Below are 25,462 nucleotides of genomic sequence, written 5' to 3' on the forward strand. Positions count from 1 at the left end.
TCCAAGTTGACAGTATTATGGCCTTAATTCACTTTCCATAGGCGACTGCCAATGGCTTTTGACATGTGACACGAAGAGTGTGACTGACAGAGAAATGAAAACACAACATGCAACATAAGACGAACAGTGATTCAAGTGCCGTGTTTGCCTGAATGCCTACAGCACCTTGGCAAACCGAATGACTGTTGGCATTGCATGCACAGCAGTGAGTGGTGCACAGGACTCCCTCAAATGTTTATCTAATGATTCCACTTTCAATATTCACAGCACTTGCCAGTGTCTTTTGACAGGATGAGCTGTCTATAGGAAAAATAACCTGGTAGCCTTGTTTGAGGACTGGTTTTCGCAATCCAAATTGTGCTTTCTCTAAGTAGTAGTGTAGACGTGCACGAGTGACGGACACCGGATCCAAATTCTAGTGTCTTCAGCACACCCAGGAGGACTACTTGCTGGATTTGGTCAGAGGTATCCCAACATTTCCCCTTTACATATGTACAATAATGACAAAAGATTTCCAGCTTATTTCAACAATGTATCAACATAAAGAACACACTGAAATGTTGTAAGGCAGAACGTGGGTTCAAGTCTCCCTTGTAAGTTTTGTGGGTGTGTTTTTTTTTTCTACCGTTTTGAATGTGTGATGAAAGCTAATCGCGCATCTACTTCAAGCGATGGGTGGCAACCCTAACAATTTCACAGCTAGCTAGCTAATGCCTGGTGAGGACTTTGAAATGTAGTTAAGGTCTTTAAATGTCTCCGTCTTTAACTAGTGTTCTGGACAAAGGGTGAAGGGGATGAAAAGGAGATGGGGGAATCAAAATCACTAGTATTACAGGTGTCATACTACACTGTGCCTGCATCAAGAAAAGTAGTTGCCCATTGTCCATCAAAACAGGACACTGAAGTGTAAGATAAATGTGCACACACACTTTCACTGATATTGGGATACCAAGTGCGGTGTGTGTGTGGGTGCACTCATTCATCTTAGGAAAAAAGGCAAAAATGCTATAAATAGTTTGGCTCAGTCTGTTTTCGCTTTTTTCTTCTTTTTTACAAAAGGATATGGTAAGTACACAGTTTTGTTAGCAAAACCATTTCATACTCTGAGCCCAGAAGCTCAGCCGCGAGGAGGGAATACTTGTCATAAGGGTTCAGTTTAAGGAGCATGGGCTTTTTAATCTGTTGGCTTAGTTTAGAGGCTGACCTCACGCAACACTGATGGAGAGAAAAGAGCAAGAATGCGACTGAAAAGACACCCAAGGTTGTTCAGGTGAATACTAACTTGTCAACACTCTTCGAGCCCTATATTGGTTGGCAGAATCTGCTCAGAAGATCTTGCATCATCCGTGAGCGTCCGCACCACCTATGCTACCGATTCCCCTCAGAAGAGCAGAAGAAACACGCAGAAAGGCTTGTCCTGGCCACGCCCACCCGGAGTCCCTCATCTCCTCCAGCGCCGGGCCAACCAGGACGGAAACAAGGAAAAGAGAGAGTGGGGGAGTTTGTTGTGTTGCAGTACGGCAGGCAGTGAGGGCCATGCTCAGCAGGTAGAGTAGAGGAGGACAGACAGTCATGAGAGGGCTCAGTGAGAGGAGCAACGTCTTGGTTGACAAAACATTTTCTGGGGCTTGTGTCCCACCCCGTCCCCGTCCCCCCACCCAAACGAGAGAAAGCCCGCTGTGTAAATCCCCACCCATGGTATTGTAGCACCCCCGCACTGCTCCCTCAGCCCCCTTCCTGAGCCCCAGACTCTGGGCAGCCTCCATCAACACTTCTGCGCCTCCACTGGAGACATGGCAATGTAGGAGCCGTTCCTCGTGGGCTGGGTGGCGTGGGTTTCCGACGTCTCCTCGGGCTTGTCGCTGACCTGAGTGTAGGCCGTGTCATCCTTCGCCGTCTGGACAGGAAGAGAGGCAGGAGGACAGGAGGATGTTAACGCAAACCGAGGCAGTGGCCAGACTTCCAACAAAAACACATCTTTTAATACTTGACACAGACATTAAAATGGGAAACACTTGGTAAACATCGTTTTGACAAATACAATGTTAAAAATAAAACCACGTCAGTCTAAATATGGCTGATATGGAGACCAGTCGAGACAAAACCACCACAATAACGATAAACTTCCCAATAACAAACCAACAACACTATGAGGTGAGAATTCAAAGAAATATTATGTCCCATGAAGATAATTAAAAATTATAATCAATAACAAGCAGAGATGGATAACAAATTAAAAGGAGAATAGCAAACAAGGCAAAATGAAGACTTACAGTAAAAGAATGAAAAGCTTCAGTAAAATCAATACGTTTTACTTCATTCTAAAACAGAAAGGAAAAAAGGGGGGTTACAGAAAATTAAAATTAGACCATGGTTACTATAACAATTCCTTACACTGCAATTAAGCATTTCTACAACACTTCCTTCCATTGAAATTAAGCATTACTACAACACTTCCTTACACTGCAGTTAAGCATTTCTACAACACTTCCTTCCATTGAAATTAAGCATTACTTTAACATTCTCTCACTGCTACTATAACTATAAGTCTAGTTCTTATGCAAGCTTGTATCTTTACACGTTGGAGGCCATTCTCTGGACAGTTAATGACCTGAACTGTTATAATTTACGGGCAGTGAGGCTGTTCACCAGGGTCAGATCAACAAGCCTAGTCAACAACAGATAAGTGTTGAACATACACTGTACATTCTGGGGACTATTACAGTGCAATGCACTTTGGTAGGGGAGCCTGGCTCATAAGCTGAACTGTCAAAAAGGGAACTAACACACTTCCTTTCCTATAGACAAGGACTGCATCGACTGTTAGAAAAAGTTCCAGCAAGAACAAACATCATTTGATCCAGAGTTGAAAAAATAGCACATGCTGACTGTAGTGTTCAGGGGGCATGCATTGTGTTAGCTAACATGCAAGAAGCTTGGGGTTACCCTTCAGCAGCTTGGTGAAGTTAACGCAGGAACTGTTGCCCATGCAAGAACCCAGTCAAACCCTCCAAAACTGCATTTATCGTGACAAAGCACTAATATCTATCATCAATCTAAAACCATTTATACTGTGAGCTAATGTAAGTGGCTAGTGCATACTGTAGGGGCGGGGGGGGGGGCGGGGAGTCTCAAGCTTTTCACATGAGGATAACGGTGCGGATTAATTCTACAGTTTAGGGTCTCCTAGGAATGAGTCCCGAGCCCAGGCCGGGTCTTACCTTCTTCTGGCGGTTTCGGCAGAACAAAACGACGAGCACCAGCAGGAGGATGAGGCCCATGCCCACGATGAGCAAGGGGAAGTTGGACACCAGAGTCACGATTAAGAGCAGCGTCCGCATCTGGGATGCTGAATCATCGTCAATAGTCGCCGTCTAGAGTTGAGGGAGATGACGTTAGTGATTTGCTGTTCATTTAGGGATACGGCTTTAAGTAGCTGTGAGGCAACAGAATTGGTTTGTTTCATATCGTGCCGAGTAGATCCTCACCTCATTGACGAACATGATGGGGAAAATTGTCTCATTTATGAATTTGGTTTTGCTGTAGGGCAGAGAGAGAGAGAGAGAGAGGAAAGTCAGCGAGGACACCGGAGTCAACATGTGGCAGAGAGGGGAACAGAGTGTGGCGACAGTGATGTGGGTCAAAGTTCAACTTACGGGAAGCCTTGGATTCTCTTCAGAATGATATTGAGCTGGGCTCTCTTGCAGGCACGAATGGGAACCCCTGTGGTCTAGAAATAAACACACAGATTTATTATTTTTTGTAAAAAGAGAAAAAAAAGAGCAATGCATTCAGTCCTTTCTACATTAACTATGCAAAAATGAATCTAACAAAAAAAAAACAAGGAACAACTCAACAGCAGAGCCACAGCTATAATCACGATAAGAGTAGCTATTTTCATTTTCACCTACTGTTGAAATGAACACATATTTTTTAAAGCAATGTATTCAGTTCTTTCAACTTTTAACTATGTAAGCAGACCAAAATGAATATAGTGGAAAAAACCTTAAATGCAAACAAACAGGAGGAGCCACTGCTATGATCATAATCAGAATAGCTATTGTCTTTTAGATAACACAAATATGTAAACAAACAGAACAAGGTTCAACACAACGGATTCAACCTTATAGCCCTAATCTGTTGGGATCATAAATACTAGTCTGTACCGGCTGGAGGTCGAGGTATGTCTCGTGTTCCTCCTTGTTGGGGTTGAGCCCCTCGACGGCGTTGATGTATTTGGGGTCCGCCTGATAGAAATGGGGGAAAGACACCACGATAGGAGCACCTTGAGGAAACAAAAAAAAAATATATATATCACACCACGAGTTAGTCACTGGGTATATCCTGTTCAAGATGACTCTACACTAAACAACAAGGGCCAAAAAAGATGAAAGAAAAAATGTGAGATAAGATAATGTACTATCTGGTATTATGAGTCAGTGAGATATACAACTATATCTCTAATTGATATAGCACCACAGATAGCTAGGGAATGTCTGGGTTAGGCTACTAGCAACAGGAATGACAGGATGTACTGAACCCATATACTGATAAGCCGACATGGTGAAAGACAGAGTATTTCCACAGCCTAAACGTCCCCAAAGGCTTGAGAACAGGAGGGCTACTCTAAGGTCCTCAATGTACCTAAACAATGACACATTCATGAATATTAGCTACTGGTTGAAAAAAGGAATTTGAAAGCCATCTGAGGTCTAAACTCCAAGCCTAGTAAATGTAGCAAAATGTAGTGCTCAGTTCACTTGGGGCTCAGCAAACTCTGTGAAGCAAGGTTAAACTTTTTCTTTTCTGCAAAACTGCAACAGCAGCAAAATCTAAAGTAGCCCTATTATATTAATTCAGTTTTTCATTTATACACATAGATGATCAAAGATATTTAATGTAGACATTGTTAAGATTTTATATTGTTTGGGTGGTTAAATCTGAAGTTATTGCATTTGTAAAAATCCACCCCTTAGCAGTTTCAGACTAACTCGAGTCAACGCATCACAACTGGACTTGGCCTTGATTGGCTCCCCTCACTAAACCATTGTTAAACTCCTTCCAATCAGGCAAGTTTGAAGCATTTGAACTCAGCAGATTTGCCTCATGAATTAGAGGAGGTGGTGCTGTCTGCCAATCAGGGCCCAGTATTGTGTATGTGTTCAGCCTGTGAGTACTTGGCCTTCGAGTTCATTCGATTAATACCCTTTTAACTAAACTACATGTTTTTTTTTTCCCCAGGAAGAACATTTTATCCTGAGAGACAGTTTATTTTAAAACAAAATCATGAAAACTGAATAATACAGGACCTTTTAAAGAAAATACATCGGTCGGTACAAGAGATGGAGTCATGTGATTACAGTAGCATATCTTTCACTGATATAGCAATGTCTTCACGAGAGTCAAGCCATGTGGAGATTACCTTATCACAGCTCTCACACTCACACTCATCGACGACTATAAAATACTTCAATGGCCTCTACACATAGTTAATAATTGAACCGCGTATTGAGTAAAACCATTGAACTGTGTATTGAGTAAAATCTGGCATGCTTAAACATTGGGAACATTACATGCAAAGCAGGGAGGGCGATTGCCAACTGGATGGACTAAAGGGCCATTTTTGGGGTGGGGGGAACTAGGTTATGGGGCCAGTTTGGGAACATCAAAGGGAAATGGTAGGTAACTGGGTCAGCCGCTATGGCAACAGAGGGGTCAGACCGGGGCCGCGGGTGGTGCACCTACCTTCTCGACAAACGCTGACTTTAAGCACACCGGTGCCGAGACAGTCTCCAGCTGGCACGCAGAAGCCCTCGTTAGTCGGGTTGTCTTTGGGGCTCATTAGCACATCCGCCGGGGGTGCAAAGCGGTAAGCCTGGATGCCTTTCACCTCCACATCTTTCACATAGGCTAGATGGATAGACCTGAGGAGGAAAGGGGAGGTACATCAGCGCCTACTTTAGGGGATGTTAAAGTAAGCATTACTTTAAACACTGTAAGAGACTCTTGGGCTCTTTATTTAGACTTCTTAAGGGCCCTCAGAAACAAGGTTGTTTTTTTTTCCCTTCTCATAATTGCTTTGTCCTTCTAAGCAGTTTGTTTGTACGACTCTAAAATAAGTAGGAGTCATTCACAAGACAATCACAACAATCACACGCAAATATGTCTGAGTCAAACTCCTGGCTCGCCACCAGACCAAGTTCACCACCAGACCTGGGAGAGGTGTTCTGTAATGACCAAAACCAAGGTCCATCTCACTGAATTCATGAGGATATGACTCAGCAGCAGTTTCCTAGCAATGTCCTTACTTGATGTTCTGGCCCTGGCCCTTCCTGGCTGCTTTGACTGTAAACAAATTTATAACTGCATGGTTAAGAGAGATAAGAACACGTGCGTACCTGCAGAGGTCAGCAGCGAAGATGTAGAGCAACTCGTTCCTGGACAGCAGAGGGTGGAAGACGGCGCCGTCTGTGCCGTTGATCATGTTGCTCTGATTGGAAGACCACCAAGACATCTCCCTATTGATTGGTGTAAAACAGGAGATATTAATACCTGATGTAATTGCCTTGATTTGCAATGGAGAGGCTATATACTCATGCTGATTGCATCCAAAGTGCAAAGTCATTTGGGATATTCAAACATTCATTTTGCAATCCTATCCTTCCCAAAGCCAGAGAGCAAAGGCTTTCTGCCCTGGACTTTGAATACTTTGGGCAGATTCCAATACAAATTGTGCAACTAAGTAAATGCAAGTGGTATATCAGGGAGAAACTGACCTAAAAGCCATATGCTAACAAGAAAAATGTTCTTTGATAGCACTGAAATAATGCTAAGTGAAAGGAACGGAGGGGGAGAAAAACATGGAAAATAAGAAAACAGGAAAAAAGGGAAAAGTTCTTTTTCAGGTAATTTTCACACTTCCATGAGACAATTCATATGGCTCTTTACCTCATGCCATTCCATGTGTCAATCTTGCCATAATCCAGGTAGTTCTCCTCCCCGGTGTAGAACACAAACTCCCCTTCATGGGTTCCATTTTTCTTTGGAAAAGAGACAGAGACACCTCAGTCAAGACTACCACAGCTGTCAACATTAACAAACAAATGACCAGGGTCCGGTGGAGAGGCACTTAATTAGAATCAGTGTGTTTAAGTCTGTTGACAAAGGAGGGTGGAGATTGTGAAAGAGATACTGCTATTGTGTTTTGTCTTTAACCATGCCCCTTGCTGTATTCTCACCAGGCGTTTACAGAATAAGGCAACAGCAACTGGCTGCAGTAGACAAAAATTTAAAAAAAGATGCCACATAAACTGTTTTGACAGCAGAGAAAAATACAGCCTAGGCAAGCTGTCATTTTACTGCGTGTTCTTTTTGGAGTTTCCCAAAATACAGGCCTCAGGATTGCGAGACATGAGTGAAATATGTGAAATATTTGCGACACAATACCACCGCACGTGTCATGTTGCAGACATGACTCTATAGATAAACAGGAAGTAAGCATGTTCCATCAGCATGATGTCAATCTCACTTCTCCTATATCATGTTACCACCAGTTTGCTTGTCTGTCTGTTTTAGTCGCCCCTAACTACCAACAACCCACTCAAGTAAACAGAGCTTTCTTTAAGTGTTTGCTCTCAGAGAAGTTATAGCTTGTAAAAAAAAAAAGTGCACTTGTGTAGATTTGTATTGTCTCTAGAGATGTTCAGGAACACTTAATGGTGTATAACTTCCTGTTTCACTAAGCCATGGTGCTCACCTTCCACATCAGGCCGAAATACTCATCCACTTCAGGCTTCATGGCGTGTACCCGAGAGAGCAGGGGGTCCTTGAAGCCCCACAGTACCTCGTGGACGGTCTTCGTCATGAAGATGTCGATGCCCAGGCTGTTCATCCACATGGAGACCAAAGTACGCAGGAGGAAAGAGTAGGAGTTCAGCTCACTCATCACCGCCTAGGGAAGGAAGGGATGGCGAGAGAGCGAGAGAGAAGGGGAAGACAAAGGGGGGAAAGGGTTAGAGTGCTCACATTTGTGCTCAATTTCCATTAGCAATACTTTATGTCATTCAGTGGAATACCTCATGGTAGACACTGCTTGGTTTGTTGACATTGGCCTGTTCTGGCTCTTGCCTTGCTTGGATTTGAGCCACAAGTGTGTCGGTGATAAGTAACCAGTTTGTATGATCAAGTTATCAGAATGTCATAATAAAACCTTGAGGAGAATGGTTTGGAGTGTGCTATTGGAATAATTATGTGTGAGCTTCCATAAAGGGTCACAGTTGTTAAAATGTAGCTGCCAAAACAGTAACGTTAATAAAACACTCTTGTGAGTTTAAGTCATATGACAAGTATGAGAGACTTGAATGATTGGCCACTGCAGGTCATAATAACATACATTAGCCTGTACAGACACAATGTCTTACCACAAATGGGATGTTGACTGTTCTGACGATGTCAACTTCGGGGTCACCAGCTGACTTCTCAGGGACAAAGACAAAGCTTTTGGGGTTCAGGGCATAAAGCTTGGTGCCGTTCTCCAGGAAAGTCACATTTTCCCTTGGCCTGTATTCCCTGGTGTGGAAAAGGTGCAGGAAAGAAAGCGGGGGATCAAAATCGGTCAGTTAGCACAGATGTCTTTGTTGTGATTTCACACAACACACACACACACACACACACACACACACACACACACAATGATCCAAGATGAACAACACAAAGGACTTCACCAGCATTGCTTTCCTAAAGGCAGGCTTTTGCCTCTCAAACAGGGCTGCACAATTATGACTAAAACTACAAACATTATTTTTGTGATCAAGATTATTGTTGATGATTTGAAGAGCAAAACTGTTTTACTCTACTTTTGCCATCTTATATCAACATCTTTGACCACTTTCAATGGCAGCCAACATCCTTAATGAAATAAAGTATTTCAACACTGCCAATATTCTATGATCATTAATAGTGGAAACTAAAATCAAAATATACAATTATACACAATTAGTCATACAGACACAAGGCTGTGCCACATACTGATTGGATGTGGGTCTCCACTGCAAACCTACCTGTAAGTATATGGCCCGATCTGCTTGACCGCTGCCTTCCCTCCAGCCAAGAACACTTCTGGATTGGTCACATTGAAGAAATAATACTCCATGTAAACAGGTGGTGGCGGGTTCTTCCATGATTCAAACACTTGGCTCTTCTCCGTCAAAGTCATTTCCTATTAAAAGAATCAAGAGAGAGAAAGAACACGTTCAGATTGACAGACAGCAAAACCAGTGAGATCTCTCAGTGCGTTCTGTGTTGAGATGCTTACAGGGTTAGAAAGCAATGGAAAAAAAAAAAAAAAACAATAATTAGGTTTGGGCACCATCAGACCCCTCAGACGATTCTTTTGAATTTATGCCAAGCGAGAGCACACATGGTACTTTCTGCAAGGAGCTGGTGCCGAGCCAAGAGCCCGAAACCCTGCGGGGAAGGAGAGAAAAGTCCTTCACAGTTGAAAAACCATCAGGGCAAGCAGAAAATCCAAAGTAAAAACTGCATAGAGAGACCTTGACCTCAGCAAGACTGGGCGAGAATCTGACTGTAGGCCAATTCGCCGACACACAATACAGTAATGCTGCGTTTCAGTCTGCAGAGACAATAAGACCTGACACCTCAAAATCATTAGCCATCAAAATACATGAAAGATGTCAGGAGAGTTTTCTATCCAGACCATACTAGCCTCTCTCTGAGGCCAGAAATGGCACAAGAATGTCGTGCGTTTTATTCCCAGTAGTTCTGCAGATGTTTGAGTGATACCACATCAGCACGTGAACTTTTGACAACAATTAAGCTACCTATGCCTGAAAACTCAAATCCAAGTCAGTAGCAACCATGCGTGACAAGGGGCTGCTGCATGTCTGGACACGAGCCACAGTAACCTTTAACTAGACAACACAACTGTATAAGAAAACAGCCCTAACAGCATTCACTTTGAATGAAGCAAGAAATGGATCCTGTGACAACATGTAATACTGTTTTTAGTCTAGGTTTTCGTGTTACAGCTACTGGCAGGTCTATGCTGAGTTAGATTTTGGGTGTTTGTTAACTGTTGTTGATATAAGAGCGCAGATCCCAGGAAAATAAGCAAACTTGTTTCCATCCGAGGGGGTATTTTTAAACCTGGGAGTGAGAAATGACCCACTTCCCCTCATGTCTTTTTCATGAGTAGTTCCTGGAGACTTCTGTGAGGTGTAGGCTACTGGAGAAAAGCCATACATTCTCCTCTGTGGGTCTCAGAGGCACTTGCCGGAGAGAAGAGGATACAGCTTAAGGTGTGGCTCGCAAGGATGCAAAACCAATAGTTCCTGTTTGGTTTACGACTTCCGAGATTCAAACGTGTTTATCTATAGAATTCTCTCCCCAGTTTGTTGCATCCTCTAGCGTTTTGCTCCTTCACAAAACCTATGAGGAGATCCAACGGGATTAACCAAAAGATCTTCTTCAATAGCCTTAGAAGAGAAATAAAAAAGCAAGGTGATGCAACAAACTGAGAAGAAACTTGAGATTTAAGATTTTAAAAGAGACTGGCGCTGAGCAAAGAGGCTCACCATTCAGGCATGCCACTGTAAGCTTGACATCCTGCGTTCGTTACACACACACACACACATGTAGGAAGTGCTTTTAGCAGTTGTGCCGTTGTGTTCAGCAGCAGGTCAGTGAGCCTGTGATGCGTTTTGCGTACTTTTCCAATGTCTTTAAGTGTATAAAATTCACTGATCTCGCATTTCCCAATCTCAGATTCAACCCAGGAAACCATCACAGCACCTTGTCAGCCAAGTCTTAAAGGACAGGATATGAAATTGGCTCCCTGACATGCATAACTATACTGTCTGCACTCTGCAACTAGGGTGAGGGTCACACTTTCCTACTTGAGGTGTGAATTGGAGCTGAGGTCAATATGGGCGTGAAGCTGATCCCTTGACGTTCCAGTGACTATTTTCATGAAAACATCCTAAGAACCAGATAAGACATAACACTTAGGAGGAACTTAAGGAATTTACAGACAAATACTCCTGACTCATGATCATTCTGCATCGTAAGCGAGTGCTGAAGTGAAAACGCCTAATGCAAACACAGGACAAACAGCATGAGCATGTGACAGTCATTAGCAGTCATTGCACTACAAAGGACTTCTACAGAAGATTATGTCAAACTAGCAAAAGTCACCCAAGTTGTGCAACACTGTGGTTTTCCCTGTGTTGTGAACTGTGTTGCTTTGGAAACGGACATCTTTCACGGCTGTCCGTACCTCTGTAGCATCTGATAAAGCCTAACGTGTGACTGCAGATCAGAAGAAGTCCTGTGTTTACCAACCTTGGGAAAAGAAGGTCTCTCAAAAGGCCTTCGTCAACGTCACACACACACACAACGTTTATCTGCTTGAAACCTTGATTAGTCACAACCATAAACAAGTGAGGGACAAAGTGTTGAGGTTTATCAGTATAAATCATGATTCAGTATTTTTGTTTGCTGGCGGGAGGGCTGGATCACGGTAAGTGGTAAAGCCTCAAGCTAAACAAAAAAGGTAACGTGAACCTGGCCTCAGCAAAACCACTTCAGGCAGAATTTAGGTGTGGTGTGACAACAGTCTGATCTAAACAGCAGGTGCAAAAAAAGGCTGTTTTGCAAACTAAATTCATAGGTCAATTTTCATATGAGCGCCCTCCTTGTCTGAAGATACAGTATTTAACGCGTCTCGACATTGCGCCACATTTTGAGTGGAAAGTAACATGCTGCGTTTTTTCCAGGGTGAACTTGCTCTAGAGTGTTTCAAGCTCAGTCCGTCAAACTGCCTTGAAAGGTCTCCTTGAAAGGTCCGCTCGCCAAAACCTAGCTGTGAGGAGGGGCGTGGAGGGGTGTTTTCTTTTCTCCTCGTCAGAGCAGAGTGACTTGGTTAGGCTGGGGCTGGAACAACAAGGCAACACAAGATTGCTCTCAGGCAAAAATCCTGCCCCCAAGGCCAAGAAGTCCGTCAAATTCCTTGCATGGCTTTTATACTCCTCCCCTCCACACCCAGTTACCAGATACATCGGTGTCCTGGAGGTAGCTTTAAGTTGTCCCACACAACTAGGCTGCATCATAACAGACAGCCCCGTCAACATCAGAGTAAGGAGATTTTTGGAGTCAGTTTAGCATGCCCTAGTCCGCCTAATTCAATGGGAAGACTGTGGCGAAAGAGGATTAACTGTGCTGTCATTTTCTGTAATCACTAGCCACATCAAATTATGTCCCCTTTCGCTGAACTTCGAGTAACTCTCTTCATTTTCTCCCCCTGGGATGCTGCCATGATTCAGAATGAGAATAATGCGACCCAGACCTAAATTTAACATCAGGAAGGGGAACTGTGTCAGTGAGGCAGCTGTTTGTGTGTCCCCTACTTGGATAAATAGTCTGTCAAGCAATTCTGCTGAGCTGTTCTTAGCATTTCTATTTCTTAAGTGTAGGGTGGAAAGGACTTGTTCAGAACAGCGTAGAGATTTGTTACTGTGTGGATTATCAATAGCACATATGTTCAACGTGGTGAGCAATACGAGTTGGAGTAAAGCCAACTATTTCAAAGAGGGACTCCCCTAGTTTACCCAGTCACCTAGTCTCCCTTCCCCCACCCCTTCAGACAGGCACACCTCCCCCTACCATCCCTACTGGCCGAGATTCCTCCTCCTAATACTACTACTACTACTACTACTACTACTACTACTACTACTACTACTACTACTACTACTACTACTACTATCACCCCTAGCCCCAACCTAATCAAGAGGTGAGCTTATACAGCCTCTATTATCCGAAATGTGCCATCCAACTGGATCATCGATTGGACAAGTTATCATAAAGCTTCCAGTCAGGAACCAAATGTCCGATAACCTTTTCCTTATCTCTCCTAGAGCGCGAGCCTGTGTCCTCACGAGAAATTAAGTACAGTAATCCTACGGTGCATTTCACAAGGATGCAATGCAAATATCATAGCAAAACTGTATGTGCCTATAGGAATGCAATAGTGGTACCATATGAGATAAAATGCCATAAACTTCCATAGGAATATCACGGGGATTCCTGAGTCGAGCTGAGCTGTGCGTTTATTATTAAATCTTTTGGTGTAAAGAAAAAAAAACTGTACAAATGCAAACATGCACAATCCCTATAAGCTGCATCCCATAGCTTTACCGGGACTGTGCACGCTGCACACCGGATCTTGCGGATTCATGAATGTAAAGGCTTGGGCTCGTCCCACACAGCTGATAAATGCAGAATGCAGCAAAAATAATACAAAAAAAATTAAGAATAAAATCATAAATCGGAAAAAAAATACTAGGCGACCTTGTGATTGCACACATAACCGTCAGATATAGATGTTGAATGCGCATAATTGACACTGCAGATACTCGTGGCTGCTGTAACATTTAAACCCCTGAAGTGTGACAGATGGAAAAGTGTGGGGACACTTTGTACTGATTCAAGCTCACACAAACAAGTAAAAGCAATTAAAAAGACGATGAGAAGACCAAGCATAAAGACTCTGACTCACCTTTTTTAACCGGCTGTGTATCATTGTTTGGAAGACTTGAGCCACGACCAGGGCGATCCCCACTATCAGGAGGTGAGCGCACACGATTCCGGTGGCGTAAATGGCACAGGATCTCCGCGTCATGATGCCGGTGAATGAGCCGTCCTTTCGGGTTAACAACTTCACTAAAGTGTAGGGTTAACTTCCCAAAATCCTAACTGCTACAACTACCGACTGAACGACGGGACGTGGAAAAACCTCGGATCCGTGTTGTTTCTTTCCCTGAGCAGCTCCGGGTAGTTTCTCTTCACCTTCGAGCCAGAAAGAAGCGTTTGGCTCGGCGTGGTCTTCCCGGTGATCTGGCGACAAAACAAACAAAAAAAAGATTTTCTATAAATGTTGGCACTTTTCATTAAATTTCGGAGATAGCGCTCGATCTATCTGGCACCTAATTGGGAAGGAGTGAGCTGTTCAGAGGCGGCGGAGAAATAGCAGCTCTCAGCACAGAGGACGGGCAAGATGAGCTGTCTCCTCTCCCCTCCCTTTCCACATTATAATGAACTCGGTCATGCGAACAGCGTCGTTTTGGAGGCTGCATGGGCGGTGGGTGTGTACGTGTGTGTGTGTGTGTGTGTGTGTGTGAGAGAGAGAGAGGGAGTAGCGTGCTCATAGCTGATGTCACCCTTTCAAACACCACAATAATAAAACTACAGCTAAAACAAACGGAATTAACCTATATTTTCTCTGCGTGTGTGTGTGTCTGTATGTGTTTGTAAGGGGGATTTATTTTGCTTTTAATCATTTACTCTGGTATTTATATATAAACTTAGGACAACCTCCCAGGATTTATTATCAGGGGTTGTCCACACTGCATTACCTTAAGTGATTATACACTTACTGGCATATAAACTTGCAAAACAACGGGCAGACAAGGGGGATTATGAATGAATTAGCAAGGCATGCTCCTGCACATGGCGGTAGTAGTATTCCGCCTGGCAATTTAGGGAACTGAATGAAGTGTTGATGCACATGTTGAGAGGGAATTATTTAGATATAAAATGATTAAAACAGAAACAAAAACAGAACAGCAAACTGTCTCAGCTGATGTGTATCACGGTGCACACTCATTCTACACGGACCCAATCCGTTACCTTATATATGAATTCCGCTATCTCGCCTCATCCCGTCTCCTTAAATAAGCACAGCGTGGACATGAATAATGTGCCATTCAGTGGACCAACGAGTGTTGACGTGAGCCTTTTGTTCACCGAAGCGAGCCTCTGATTGGCCGCCGGCCTCCCGGACCACCATCTCAAGACCACCCCCACCGGCTTCTGATTGGTCAGACGCGGTTGAGTGTGATGTTGAATTTGATCGACTGATTTCGGGGCGGGGCTTTTATAAAGGGGGAACTGCCGGCGTGATTCTCTTGCCTCGACACAAATGGATGTTCAGCGGCGAGACTGCGGCGCAGCCCGGTTCCCTATCTACATAGCTGATATAGTGAGAAATAAAAAGCTGGGTGAAAACTATGAACTCCAGTTAGTGAAACAATCAGCAAAAATCAATTGTATTAACATAAAAGTAGGCCTATTACTTTAGAATGTTCTTTAAGACCCTATTTTCATATTATGTACATTAATTTGACACAGTATGGTGTATACAATGGATTTACTTCATCAGTATTTATTTCAGAGTAAACAGGTGGGCAAATCCTATTCCACAAATGAAAAGGTTTTAGTTTAAATTGGTTTATTCTCCACTACATCTTTGGGCACGTCTGTATAATTCATACAACCAGCAAGAATCAATTACATTTTCAGAAAAGTAGGCCTATTACTTTAGAATCGTCTATAAGACCCTATTTTCATATTATTTACACCAATCTGGCACCAGTTAGTATTAAGTATACTATGAATTTACTTCATTAAGATTTATGCCAGACTAAAAAGGTGGGCAAACCCTAATCCACAAATAAAAAGGTGGGAAAAATGAGTTTAAATGGGTTTATTCTCCACTACATCCTTGGGCACATCTGTATAATTCATACAATTCACAAAACATTGCAACAGAGGGTATTGCTGCAAGTTGATATAGTAAATATCAATCCGACTGCAGTAGGTTTTTGAATCTTGATTATAAAACTTGTGCCGGACTCTGATATACTTAGTGTGCGTCATTCTGGGGAGAGTAAACTTGTAAATCGTGGGTAGAAGAAGGTAGCCGACACTCGTCATCTGTTATCATATATTCTCTATCAAGGTTCAGGAAATGACAGCAGATGGTGAGCAGAACGCTGTATGTAGTAAAGAGAAGTAAAGGCGGCGCTGACAGTAACTTTACAGCTGCACTCATACATTTGTATCGGCACAGCAAACCTATCCATGCTATCTACTTTCACAATGTTTCAAACCTCTCATGACAATGTCTCAACAAATACTCGGTTCATCACGGCATCAAGATCATCCATTTATTATCACAATTTGGTCAAAATGGCATCAAATACTAAAGGTCAAAGGTGACATTTCTCAGGGATTCTGCCCCGCCTTTTGGATTCCGTGGCACCCAAAACATCTAATGGGTGTAAAGCTGAAATAGGACACTGTGAAGGGGATTTTAGACCACATTGTAAGCCACCACCATCCTTATTTACAGACAACACCTGCCGCGTATCTCAAGGACACGCGCTTACCCAGAATTCTAGCGGACTAGATGCCGGTGCAGACACCAGGTTACAGGCGGAGAGCTGAGAGAGCCGGCTGAATCTGTTACTACTCCCCAACTCAACCGGTCACACAACTATCGGCCCAATTGGTTTCAGCTCTCGTGCAATGTTGTGCCGTCAGTGTAGAATGCGAATCAGGTGAGGGGATGCTATACTATCTTGTCAGCTGTCATCTGTTTCTCATTAGCTGAGATTTGTATGTGGTTGGGTGTGTGGCCAGTAGGCTACATCCTGCTAAAATGCTGTTTGGACAGTAATGGACGCTTCAGGTTGAAAGGGTGAGCACGGTCATGCTGCAGCCCTTCGCCCGAGCCAACCTTTTGCATAATCCATTCATAAGTGAAGAAAGACAAAAGAGTGCCATTTTGTCGCTTAAGGAAGTGATATACATCATATCGTTTGATGTGGCTTACTTGAAAGGAGCTGCCTGGGCTGGACTCTAACATTAATGTAATTGCGTGTTACCTCATTGTACTAAGCACTACGGCAATCCCAGGGGATGGGGGATGCAGGAGGGGGGCGGCATCTGTTCAAACAAGAGAAGTAAAAAATGCTAAAGAAAATCATCAGGGGGGAAGGATAACAGTCAAGTAACGCAGCAACATTGTTTCTGCCAAAAGAAAGGGTGGGAGGGTGTAGGGGGGTAAAACGGTTCAACCTTTGTAATGGTCTCTTTTTATGTTCGGTCAGCGGAGCGACACTGATTTTTTTGGAGTTGCTGGAAGCTGAAGACACTCGGCTTTGAAGGCCCACACAAAGCTATTTGATGACTGGAGATCAGCTTTTTGATGCGAGTAAAATATCTTAATGGACTACACCCTAAAAGAGGTCCACTGTGAGAAGAACGCAACCATTCATGCATCCCACAACAAGGAGACTTTTATCCTGAGGCTAAATAATTTTGGACAAGTTCTTCTACCCCATCTGGGTGTCTGTTGTCCCCACAAATCATTTATTGTGTTCCAACACATTTCATCCCCCACCAAAAAATGGTACCAATAGCCTTTGGTTTGCACTTTGGAGACATGACCAAAGTGCAAATGTGGCACAACAGCGAAGGCATTTATTTGGATACAATGTTCAGTCATGAGTTAGCAAATTGAATTATTCTCTGAATGTTTCATACATTCTGTGTCAGCGTTTTTGCGTCCTCCATGATAACAGTGCAAAATGCAAACAGCTAAATGGGCTTTACACTCACATTGTGTTTAGGAGTATAATTTCAGGTCACAATCCTCACCCAATAAGAGTTTACTTGTGAGTCAGCGATCACCTATAACTCACTAGTCTTCAGCTCATTCACACTTTGATGGAAATGCCAAGGCGTAAGCTGCTATCCAGTTAAAATTTAGTTTGATAACTGACATGATCACAAGCGAACAGAAAAGCCTGTCAGAGGTTTATGGGTAGAGATTTGGAGATGCCAGATCTAAGCTGCTTTCACCTGGGATAATAAGATATTCAATAGCTCTTATGCAGTATGCATACAACAGGTAATGCCTTTCAGATTGACACGTAATCTTTAAATTAAAATTAGTTGTCCAGTGGCACTGTGCAAATTGCCAACACCCTTTCCGATTCTTTCTTGCTCACAGACCTACTTATATCTTCATGTCACGCTATGCACCAGATTTGAATTGTAAATGGCAACACGGAAACAAAGGTAAATGTTTGATTAAGAACTGACGTTCAGGCAAGCATTTTAGGAACTTAGCAAATCTGAGTCATTGCTAATGGAGCAGCTCCAGGTCGTACATGAGTATATCATGAATTAGAGTCTTGGTTCTCTGGTTGCTAGCTAGAGGAGGAAGTTGTTCAGATTGACAAATTCTTATTATGCTATGACAAAACATAGCATATGGAAATTCTTAAATTGACTGGTATTCATCCTCTACACCAGCTTTAAATATTGCAATTGTCATATGAAAACCTCATAACAGTATTGGTGGTTTGTCATATTTTAACTTCACTGGAAGGATTACATGGTCCTCTATGGGTTGGGAAAATTCTACTACCCTTCAGCTTATGAAACCCTTCCAAAACCCGTTGGATAAACTAAAAAATGCATGGTTGTCAAGCATTAATCAAGACAGTTTTTCTTAAATCCTGAAAAGGCGATATTTTGGAGGTGCAAGATTTTCAGCGGACAGCGACGATATCATGTCCAGCTGTTAAGATGGGAAAAATGTGAAAACCAACCCCAGTCACATTCCATCATCAGTCCTTCTTATCCACAGCTCCCTCCTTACATCAACACAACAGAAATAATATTAACACTTTATGTAAATAGTGTTTCACATGGGTCAGGAGTGTGCTCCACCCTATAGGGGCTGCACCACAGTGGAGCCTGGTACCGAGCGTTACTCATGGTACTTTCGGGGCCGAGACAAGCTTTGTAAGGCCAAGGACTGATATACAGGCATAGTTGTGGGAGTGGAGACTTGTGAGGAGTGCCAGACCTTTTCAGTGGAGGTGATTAATGCAACCTGAGCCATTAAGTAGCATAGGAGGGGTACACTGTACTGAATTTATTTTTGTGTTAGTCCATTCCTTGCTCTCCTTGGAGATAATCACAGCGGTCGAAAGAACTTGCTGTGTTGCAGCAGACAAAAAGAATAGTTAGGTAATAAGAGAAATTGAAATGTACTATTAGGAGAAAAGCTTGGCTGGGAGAAATTGGGCCAAATGTCCTGTATTTTTCAAGCCTTGCATTGCAATCATGATCACTCTCCTGCAGTGTAAGAATGCTATTTTAGCATATGATCAGTAATAATCAACCTATGATTAAAATATGAAATACTGTACAATATGCAAAGAACAACCAAGGCATTTCTTTGTTGTATAGATACCATTTATGCATTCTCAAGGTATGATTTCCAGTTTATTTACTCAACAGCAGCTAAGTGATGGACTGACCATACAATTCCTCTGCCCACCTAGGTGTGGTCAATTTCCCACCATTGAAGTAGTGTGTTTCGTAACAGGAGACAGCAATGCATTGTTCCAGTAAGTAGCAGCAAAGTGTTAACGTAAGAATTCAAGAAGCAAGTACAGCTGTCACACCATGTGATGACAACAGAAACAACAACCTTGCTGATCTCCATAATAAGTTTTCTTTCCAAAATATGAAAAATCAAAAATGTGCATTAGTCATTGCAATTCCAGTGGTGACCTCGCTCGGCCCTGTTGTTCCCAGCCTTGAGAGAAAAGTTATGCAACAATGTATGCATTGTGGATCATGCATTGAGGACAGTTAATCATGCATAAAATCATTTGGAGGTTCAAATGGAAGGATGGAAATCTAGCTCTTAGCAGTCTAAGAGTGGATGCACTCTACAACATTTCTTAAATTAAACAAGATTTTCATCCCAGCTAAAATTTAAAGGTGGCCTATATGAAAGAATGAGGAAAAAACGATGATGTTTGTTATTATTAGTGTCGGATTAATTGTATTCTTTCTTTTACAAATTTAACCTTAATTTCACTGCAGAGTCACATTGAAAATAAGGAGCCGAGTTGCATAGCCAGAGGCCAGAGTCAAAAAAATAATACACCAGAATACTCCAAGAAAATAAAGATAAGAAATATACAAAAACATCATGGCTAAGTTTGTTTAAAAAATCTTGATTGTTTATGTCCACTGTTTGTTTTCTTCCTAATGAGGTTTTTCCTTGTTTTCCACTTATTGTGTTGAAATGTGACCATTATGAAGCCCTTTGAGACTTTAACTGTGATTAAGGGCTATACAAATAAAATTAATCTGACCAAAACTTAAGATGATTGCTCATACACTGAATATCAGTGAGGAAGGTCATCTACTGTCCGTACAGAAGCATTTTCAGTTCTTTGTTAACTAGAAAAGACAGCAGGACCTTGAAAAAGACGAGAACTTTGATGGTGCTACACCCGGATTACATCCTGTTCAGAGATTATCATGCCAGGTTTGGATATCCTCCCTGGTTTATTGTTTTCTACAGTTCCTCAACATCCTCAAGGCTGTAAAAAACTTTAAAAATGGCAGTAGCCCTCTTTCCCACTGAAAATCAGCACGCTGCCAAATCCTCTGATTTTACCGTAAACAAAAACATTTCCTGTATATCACACCAGTTTCCCCCCATTGTACTTAACGTTGTCAATGACAAGTAGAAAGTCTCTAGAGGAAAATTAATGTTGTCCTGTTGCTTTGGTTTTCCTCTTGTTTGTGCATGTTTGGAAATAAGCAATCGAAGGAACGCACATCATCAAATAGAAGAAAATATACAGATGAATGTGATTGCAAAATATAATAAGCAGGAGAAAGGTAAAAATAGAGAATCAGTTCAGGAATGTTGGAATTTACAAAGTTTGGACTGATCAGTCTTAAATCAGTAAATCAAATTAGTCATGGTACATGAGATAAATGCAAATTCTGAAGTGCTGAAATAATGAAGCTGGTCTAAAATAGTCTTACATAATGCATTTAATTCTGGATCAAATTATAAAAGGGGAATTTGTTTTATTATGTTTCATTTGTTTCATCATATATCGTGACCCAACTCAACTGTCACCGTGCCTTGAAGTTTGCATGTGTACACTGCATGTGTACTTTGGAAGTGCAGACAGCAAATAGCCTTAAGATGCTTTCCACATCCTAATATTTACTCCTGCAGTTTTTCCAAAGGGGGCTGAGCCTTCGTAAGTCAGGCCATCCTGGCGCAACCATTTGGAGAGCTCTGTGTAGACAATGAGCATTTTCATGGGTATCATATTTCAATATTTCCAAATCAGGATGCATATGTGGCGGAAATCCCTTTGAAGTGGAAAAAAATGAAGGAATAATTAAGTATAACTGAGGGCGCAGATAAGAGAAGGGGTCACACTTTATTTGGGTAGTGTAATGTTGATACTCAACTTCCTGTCAAGTGCCTATAATGTGTCACTAAAAAGTATAGAGTTTCAGGTGATACTCATAACTGTGTGAAAAGCAGTCTATAGATATTCAGTGTCTGGACTAGGGTTAGTCTTAATGTTAGAAAGGGGGTAGCTAAGGTCAGGGTTAGGCTTACATAGTCTGCACAAATGCACCAAATAGGCAAATGACACTTTGTTGAACATCTACTTTTTCTCAGCCGAAAGCTAGTTGAGTATCAACATTAGACTATCCAAATAAAGTGTTGCCAGAAAATGTAACATGCAAAAAGAGATAACCATTCGTTGTGAGCAGGCCCCGCAACATCTGTCAAATTCTGACAGATGTTCAAAATATTCTCATGGTCAGGCCTTGGGAAGATCTCAGGAACTTTTACAGCAAGCACAAGCAGGCCCAAGAAGGCGGTTTCACAGTAGACTAGAGGGGAGAAAGTAGTGCTGAACCTGACACTTAACCTTTGCAGGTCACTACATGATGCCCGGTCAGACTAAGGTATGTGGGAGAAAGCTGCTAGAGCACTTTGTTGGGAGCAGCAGCAGCAGCAGCAGTCACATGAGTGAAATTTCATCTACATCCTACAGTTGGAATTTCCTCGGAGAAAAGGTGCCATATTGTCGTAATGTGATCGTGACAACATCGGCCATTCACAGCAGGGCCGGGCGGCTGCTGCTGCATCATGTTGTCGACCCAAACCAGTCCCGTGACACAGCACGAGGAATCCATAGGCAGGAGAAGAAGAATGCAAAAGCAGCCGGGATTACAAACACACCCGTTAGCACTGCATTCACAGTCAACAACTACACTCCAACCCAGCTCTTCTTGGGACTTGTAGTTACTTGTCTTTTATCTAGTAATAACTGAACATGCAATTACTACTTTATTTGTAACCTAATGCATTTTGGGGATTTTACAATATACAGACCAACCAACAGATTACAATTACAACCGTAACATGACAGATAAAAAGATACACAATGAAGAAATAAATAAGGAAGATAAAAGATAAAAATTAATAATAACAAATAAAACTATTAATAGGTGTGGTACGTGAATATTGCGCCATACAGCTGTCCATATCTTCATACAGATGTCGGAGGGTCTTCAGAGGGATTATCCCACATGTCCTCAAAGTAATCCCTAATGGTATATGTGAAATGTTAATATTTCCATAAATAGCAAGCATGAGAGTTCCTTCATCCATTGGCTGATAGTAGGTTTTCCAGGGCTTTTCCAGAGCATAGCAACTGTACAGTATGTTTGGCTCGAAGTAAATAGAAGCATACCAAATTGTGTTTGGTGTATCATCACAGCTCTTATTGGGAGATGTGGTTGCTTTCAACACTTTCATCTAGTAAGTACTGAACATGCAACTGCTACTAGGCTACTTCAACTACTCCATCAACAGCAGAATGTTTGTAATTATGCAAAAATCTGATATAGAGTATAATCCGAAGCTGTAATAGTCTCGAATCTCAAATGGATATTCAAATTTTACTGTTTTCATGGCTGCATTCAAGCCGGCCATGTAGTTGGCAGGCAAATTGAAACAGCGCATTAGACAGTTCACTGACTACATTCAAACTGTTTACTGAGTTAGTTTGTTGCTATAAATAGGGATCAACAGTGATGAAAGAAGGCAACAGTAGTCTCTCTGTCCCAGCAGTGTTTTCCTTGGTGTGTTTGAACAGCAGGAGAGTCTGGGGACCCGAACTAAGACTAATTAGCTAATTCATCAGCCCTGACTGGGACCACGTGTGGACGAAACCAGTCAACAATCTTCACGCCGTGCACTAGAAGCTGTCATGAATTTGTCTGATCAGTCTGATTTTTTTAGCATCCTCATGCAGTATCAGTGAATTTCGACAACTAACCCACACTACCTGATATGAAAACTAAAGTTGAGTTCAGTTTAAGAAGAGAAAGACTATCAAAAGCAGACAATTTAGTGTCAATTCCAGCATTACAATTCTACTGAAACAAAGCAGTAGATGATGATGGCTGGCTGTAGATCAGGGTGGCATAAACTCAACTCAAATCTCTGATATTCAAACAAGGAGAGCCCTCTAGTGCTCAAAAATATTTTATAATACACACACACACACACAGAGAGAGAGAGAGAGATACTTTTTAACACATTTGTCTGAACGGTGTTATTCATCTACATCCGCCTTGTGTTAAAATCACTGTAAAGCATAGCCTCTCGTGGCTTATCGCCCAAAAAACACTACAGGTACCATGATCCTCCGCTGTTACCATGGTTACCGCATAACAAACCTATTGGGACAGTAGACAGGCTTTGCCGGCTACTAAATACTAAAGTTAAGGCGTTTAGTAGCGCAATAAATGTAAAATCACCGATTACAGGAATTCTTTTATTTCCTGTAAGTTTTCTAAAGACTACTACGTGTGACTGATAAAAAAGAATAATAAGGAGACATGGAGAGAAAAAACACGCAGCCCATTTTCCCTTGGTGAGTGACTAATTGGGTCTTTCTTGCTTTCTTTCGGGATTTAGCGTAACTCACGAAGATTTAGCGCCGAATATTATTATTTTTTTATCAGGAACTATACGTGCAAGTCAAGTTTTACATAGTTAAAATTAGGTCGTCTCTCTCCATCCACATCATGAGCGCTGTCTGCAGAGATTTGCACCGCATAAAGAGTGTGGGGAAAATGTAACATGCAAAAAGAGATAACCATTCGTTATGAGCAGGCCCCGCAACATCTGTCAAATTATTCTCATGGTCAGGCCTTGGGAAGATCTCAGGAACTTTTACAGCAAGCACAAGCAGGCCCAAGAAGGCGGTTTCACAGTAGACCTGAAGGGAGAAAGTAGTGCTGAACCTGACACTTAACCTTTGCAGGTCACTATATGATGCCCGTTAGCACTGCATTCACAGTCAACAACAACACTCCAAACTGGTTTTAAAACCAGGTGTACAAAGCGAGCTCGTCTGCCTACGTCTGTCTCTCTCTCTCTCTCTCTCTCTCTCTCTCTCTCTCTCTCTGTGTGTGTGTGTGTGTGTGTGTGTGTGTTTGGTAGGGGGATCTTCCAGTCACTGTCATGTAATTTGAGTTGAACTAGTTAAATCAATATGGAATGGAATATGGAACCACTAATCCCTTAAAACAACCTGACATTTACATTCATTCCCTCCTTAATTCATGCAAAATTCCCTTAAAATTAGTTAAGGGAGTGATTAATGGAGGAGACCCCATCGAAACCCCCTCATGACTGCTTACTTTCTAATATAATGGAAACATTCAGGGAGACAGGAACATTGCATTAATAACTCATTCATAACCCAGTAAACCATGCACAAAAGACAAAAAAAAAAAAAGACAGGACAAGACAGGATATATGGATGTTCTTCACATTTTTCAAAAGAACAGAAGGACATGTGCTTGGTTTGGTTACACGAGTGACTTATTATCCAAATATGGAAAAACAACAAACATCATCCCGCTGTGTGCAGGTGAGCTCAGGACACTGGGGTGTTGGCTTGGACTGACACTTGACTTGACTGGAGGTTAGATGCCTACAAGCTAAGTTTCTTTTCAAATAATCATTTGCTAGAGTCTATATACTATTGGATAATTGCAGACAAAATGTCTCTTGAGTCTCCAGTCTGCCAGTTAGTCAATTAGTCTGCTGTATTAGCTGATGTACGGCTGAAGTCAGCGCTATTTGTTTAGGCTGCTGGATATTAAATGTATAACAACTATTTCCCTTCACATGAAAGGTCTTTATTATTTTCAACTGCAGACATTGTTTCCTTTAAATGTGAAAAAAAAAAAAAGATTTTTGTGCCTCTATATATTGTAGCATGCATAATGTAGCATGGGAAAATATCAGCTTTCTACAAAAAGAAGATAAGTGAAATCTTTGCTTCTTAAAACAGGCTATGCTTAAAGTCAAGTTTACATATCTAAAAAACAAAAATAGCAAAAATAGCTTACAATTAGGTTAGGTTTTTAATAATATAATGAGTTACTGAAATACATAGAGGCAAAGCCTTTGATTAAATATTGAATTTTGGTTTTTGGATTGGATTTAATCAGTTTTCTTTTACAGTGAGACAAAGAGACAGATGAGGAGTGATGAGGACATACTGTGTATCATATAGTATAGTCTTTAAAGTGTCTCTCTTTTCATCTTTTGCACAACTTGAACTGAACAAAAGAGAGGAGAGGAGGACAGAGACAAAGAAAGATGAGGGGAGGAGAGAAATAAGAAGAGACAAGAAAATAATTCAGAAAGGGAGGAGAGATTCAGACA

General features: G+C 41.9%; 1 protein-coding gene across 2 annotated transcripts; it reads right to left on the bottom strand.

Moving 5' to 3' along the window:
• Window positions 1-1,712: 1,712 nt before the first annotated feature.
• On the bottom strand, window positions 1,713-14,086 carry scarb2a (scavenger receptor class B, member 2a). 2 transcript variants are annotated; one of them, XM_071897680.2, is made up of 13 exons: window positions 13,571-14,086; window positions 9,060-9,217; window positions 8,421-8,568; window positions 7,757-7,951; window positions 6,949-7,040; window positions 6,399-6,518; window positions 5,746-5,924; window positions 4,167-4,285; window positions 3,657-3,730; window positions 3,489-3,540; window positions 3,222-3,374; window positions 2,274-2,321; window positions 1,713-1,897 (listed from the first exon to the last, which is right to left on the bottom strand). In XM_071897680.2, exons 1-13 carry the CDS (start codon window positions 13,691-13,693, stop codon window positions 1,766-1,768), a joined length of 1,593 nt encoding a protein of 530 aa, XP_071753781.1. In that variant the 5' UTR covers window positions 13,694-14,086; the 3' UTR covers window positions 1,713-1,765. The 2 variants fall into 2 exon arrangements, with proteins under 2 accessions (XP_071753781.1, XP_071753782.1); XM_071897681.2 differs by lacking the exon at window positions 2,274-2,321.
• Between the last annotated feature and the right edge of the window lie 11,376 nt (window positions 14,087-25,462).

The sequence above is a fragment of the Centroberyx gerrardi genome, chromosome 8 (assembly GCF_048128805.1).
Source record: "Centroberyx gerrardi isolate f3 chromosome 8, fCenGer3.hap1.cur.20231027, whole genome shotgun sequence".
Classification (NCBI taxonomy): domain Eukaryota; kingdom Metazoa; phylum Chordata; class Actinopteri; order Beryciformes; family Berycidae; genus Centroberyx; species Centroberyx gerrardi.

Bases quoted from the DNA above. Each gene is read 5' to 3' on its own strand.
- scarb2a (XM_071897680.2), bottom strand. From the start codon at position 13,693: ATGACGCGGAGATCCTGTGCCATTTACGCCACCGGAATCGTGTGCGCT. The intron at 7,952-8,420 runs GTAAGACATTGT...TTCCTTCCCTAG, and splicing joins CAGTCAACATCCCATTTGTG to GCGGTGATGAGTGAGCTGAA. The intron at 4,286-5,745 runs GTAGGTGCACCA...TGTTTCCTCAAG, and splicing joins AGTCAGCGTTTGTCGAGAAG to GTGCTCCTATCGTGGTGTCT.